The sequence below is a fragment of the Trachymyrmex septentrionalis genome, unplaced genomic scaffold (genome assembly GCF_001594115.1).
Source record: "Trachymyrmex septentrionalis isolate Tsep2-gDNA-1 unplaced genomic scaffold, Tsep1.0 scaffold7, whole genome shotgun sequence".
NCBI lineage: Eukaryota > Metazoa > Arthropoda > Insecta > Hymenoptera > Formicidae > Trachymyrmex > Trachymyrmex septentrionalis.
The window spans coordinates 4,774,025-4,778,448 of NW_017305884.1; the positions used below are offsets into that span (position 1 = coordinate 4,774,025).

Sequence of the window (4,424 nt, forward strand, 5' to 3'; positions counted from 1 at the left end):
ATTCGAACAATTATTTCATTCAAAGATCTTACGAAAGAAAAAAATCACTGAATAAAGACTCGATCAATTATTGTAAGACCTCACCTCGGATAGCCCCTTTGATAACTTTCGATCATTTTCGTCATCGTGAACTTCGTGTAGTACGTCATATATGTCTTCTCGTCGCGGCATAATTCAATAGTGCGGATAAAGGTGCCGCTCACGTTGAAACCAATCTCAATGGGGCTGTGTCTGCCGAGGCAAGGCGACGTGCCCATATATTCAGTATGGTGCTCGGGATGAGATTTGCAAACTAGAGACGAGATATACTGGTGAACGCCTTTCACGTCAAACACCTTATCTCTTACGCAAACTGCTTCGACCTTGTTGCCCCAATTTCTGTTTTGGAAGTAATTATTTTTGCCTGGGCATGCCAGATAAATGGAGTCACCCGCGGATATCCTCAGTGTCCCATTATCGTTATCCGGGTACCAGATGGTCGCATGCTTGCCGACCTGTTTTAGGAGCAATGGTTCAGGCTCCTTGAGATCGCCAATTTTATACTGTATAGATATTGTGCAGCTGATACCTAAAGATTGTTAACATGACGATAAAACAAATTTCGTGAACGTTTGACGATAAAATTGTAAAATAAACATATGGTTTACCAGTGCTAATTGGGCTAGCAATTGCCCAAATGATATAACACGCAAGAAACGGAATGACCACCAACATGTTTGAACGATTGTACATGGTCAACTACAATGCGTTTGTTACTCTCGTTTATTTTATACTAGTCGATTAACAGTAAATTCCCGTAAAAGATAATATACATCAGTAAAAGATAATCTTGAGTAAAATGTTGATTTGACTATCAGTAGACCTGTAAGATAACTTACAAGTCACGTTTCCTTCCATAAAGACGCTGTTGAGATGTGAATGCCAGATAAAATTTTTGAATAAAGAGTAGGGCAAAAATCAATATTTGTGTCAATTTAAGAAATATTTGTCATGAAGCAATGCATGCGTAAAGCAATGCATGCGTATAAACAATGATAAAAGTATTATCTTTTTTTTCTTCATATTTAGTTTCTTGAGATTTTATACGATTTCAATAAGAGTTAAGAGAAAAAAGAAAGAAAAAATTATATTAAAAAGCAATCTACTAGATACCTAATGTTTAATATTTTTTAATTGTTATAATAGTGGGAAAAGTTTCTTCGTATTTAAAAAAATTTTTACAAAAGTTTTTCATTTGTTGTGAAATTTTTGTTACAATTATATCATTTGCTAGAGCAAAGTTTCAGTTTTAACAATCTGTTTTTTAAATTGCGGTATGATGATTTTTATCAGAGTTATGAGCAATCAAAGTCAGAATGTTCCTTTACTTAACTTGCGAATAACTTAGAAACAAAAAATCATAGAAACATTAAAAAAAAAAATGATTTTGTAGAGAAAGTTTCAAGCTTTTACGATAGGTAATCGAAAGTTTTCGTAAATTTTTTTAGGCACGTGAGAGACTCCCAAAGTGAAAAGAAAATTTTTCATCTTTTTCAGTTCGTAGGTTCATAAATGTAAAAATTACTAAACTCACAGAAACTCAAAAGATATAATAACCTTTCGAAAGTAGAGATTTCAAGCTTTAAAACCCTTTTTTTAAATTTAAATTTTGTTTATTTTTGTTGAAAATATTGTATATATAATTTTATATTAAAAAATACGAAGAAACTTTTTTCCCGACCCAATATTATTTATATTATTAAACAAATATTATTATTGAACAACTTATTTTTGAACAACAGAAATTCAAAATAACAATTACTAATCTAAAATGTTTTATCTGATAAATTGTTTTTTTTTTCAAAATTAAAAAATATAGAAAGTAATAGAAATTAACTGTCATATTACTTCTCATCGCATCGAACACGTTAACATACTGTATATAAAAAGTTATTGCATATTATATAAATTTAACGAAAAAAAAACGATAAGAATAGAATATTTAAATTTAAAAGTAATAAATTTTCAATTTTGATGATTATATGATGATTATACACAATTTGGAATACACAATTCGAGAGATTTACCATATAAAATTGTAACGTAAAAGAAATAAAGAATTGATTAATTTTTACAAATCTATATCAAAATTTACAATAGCATGTGAATATATATGTATATAATATATTATGACATTGTTAGCTCTTTTTAAGTAGATTTTAAGAATATAAAAATATCTTTCTTTATTTAGGGTGTATTTAATTAAAACCATTTTGTAAAGTTTTAAAATATTCGGCATTTATATTATCATAAATAATATACGTAACGTTAGTCATCAGTTTTACTATTGCAAAATTTAACTGCAAGCAATAAGTGACTCGCAATGGTAATATAGAGGAAGAGAACACGTAATATCTGTACGACGGCGCGGCTTAAGTTTAACAGAGCCATCGAGGTAGACGAGTAACTGCAGTATTTATATACTGCGTTTCGGTTAGCCGTAGCATATGTGATTTGTACGTGTTGATAAGAGTAACTACAGAGAAATTGTATATGGAGTAAGAGCGACTAAATAGTCTGATGAGGATTGTCGACGTAAAAGGGAGTATTTTAACGGGTTAAACGAGTCTTTCTGAATGCTTCTGTTCTAGCTAGGTACGTTATTTATTCCTGACTTTCACTAACAATCCTATTTAGTGGTTTCAATTTCCCATCCCTCTCTTTTCCTGGTAGTTGGGCATAGCTATTACGTCTACGTGCCTCCAATACCGCGAAAATGAACGAGGTATAGAGATAGAATGTTAATGTCGAGTAAACGTATATCTTGATGATGTAGTTCGGCATCGAATGCAGCTTCTGCATCCATAAACAAGTGTCCAATTATGGTAGATCTGAAACTCCTTGAAGAGAAAAGTTTATTTATTAATCGAATGTTTATAAAAACTTATTATAATATATTAATGTTTGCGACCTATTTCGAGTAAAAAATATCGTAGAAAAAATAGTTATATGATTACAAAATGGATTATAAGAAGCATTATTACACATCTATCCGGTAAAGTTATCAATCTGATATATAAAATGTGTGCGCTATTTTATAACTATATAAAAACCCTACTGATAAATATTTATTTCTGGAAATAAATTAATTATAAAAAGTGAAAGATGTAAAGGAAAAATATTGATATAACATATTTTTTGTTTCCGATATTTTATTTCACAGTATGTATAAGTCGCACATACTTGATTGCACAACGTACAAATTTCTCGATTAATGAACTTATAGATTATAAATTAGCAATTTGAATGCAACATTTTAATTAAGTTCAATAATGTTATGTTCGGTTAAGTTATGCTTCAGTGTGAGCAACATGCTATCCTAGCAGATTTACTTAATAACTTAAGCATATACTGATTTGATGTTGTAATTACCGTTTTGGAAAGCAGAATTCTGCATGGAACTTGAGCGCTTGTATCAATGATGCCTACCCTTCAATGTAACTTGTTAACGATAAAAGCCAAAGTTCAATTACGATCGATTTGAAGTTTAATTTACAATGACCAGAAGGTTAAATAGAGTCATATTTGATGATACGGTGGGAACTAGTACACTAGTAATCTGGATCTATGAACGCTTTTTGAATGAAGTTTTATTTTTATACATAATATCGAATTAACTTAATTAAGAAGATATTTGATAAAATTTTTGTAAAGTTTTTAACGACAGACAACTCGATTCGTCCATTTGTGTTTACTTCATTATACAGATTATTAAAGAATTGTTAAGAATATAAAGTCATATATGGCATATTTATCTAAATACGTGTATGTAGAAATAGAAAAAAAGAAATCTTGCATATGAATTCCTTTTCAAGCGGAAAATTGATTTTGAATATAGGTCGCAGTAATGTTTGACCTCTTCTGGAAACTGACACGAGAAGTCAATAGCTTTTCATAAAAGGCGGATTACGCTTTCGTGCGAATTGCTTTATGAAGGCCTTAAGGCACTCAAGAGCCGTCTTGCAAGAGAGCTTTTAACAACGAAAAACGGAGGATGATGTATTTAGTAACTCGTTCGCGAGTATACCGGAGATGACGGCCTATACATGTATGTGTATAGAATTTACATAAGCATGTTTTTAAAAGACTATATTACGTTTTTTATTTTATCTTGAGATTGTATGAAAAAAAAATAATAAGTTGAATACTTTTTAAATGCACGATACACATCTATAATAATATAATCTTTATTAAAAAAATATGAATATAAATATGCAAATGCAAAATAAAAAATTTCTATGACATTATTATTTTATCTTACGTTAAAAATATTTTATACCTGAACATAAATATTTAATTTTTATGACTTTGAGTGGAAACTATAAATTTCTTACTTTCTATTATTATATGTAGATACATCACTACATTAAATATCTATATATATA

At 29.6% G+C, this 4,424-nt stretch overlaps 2 protein-coding genes across 2 annotated transcripts in view; one reads left to right on the forward strand and one right to left on the reverse strand.

Annotated features, from left to right (window-relative positions):
- LOC108753549 overlaps positions 1–720 on the reverse strand; it is a 2,209-nt gene extending 1,489 nt beyond the window's left edge. The window contains exons 1-2 of the mRNA XM_018495213.1: positions 648–720; positions 85–568 (exon numbers count right to left, since the gene is read on the reverse strand). Of these exons, the coding sequence (XP_018350715.1) occupies positions 85–568; positions 648–714 (551 nt within the window). The 5' untranslated portion in view covers positions 715–720. The remainder of the gene's footprint in view (positions 1–84; positions 569–647) is intronic.
- The window catches only part of LOC108753551 (peripheral plasma membrane protein CASK-like), a 22,373-nt gene that overhangs the window by 8,414 nt on the left and 9,535 nt on the right, over positions 1–4,424 (forward strand). The gene's annotated exons all lie outside the window — the stretch shown is intronic.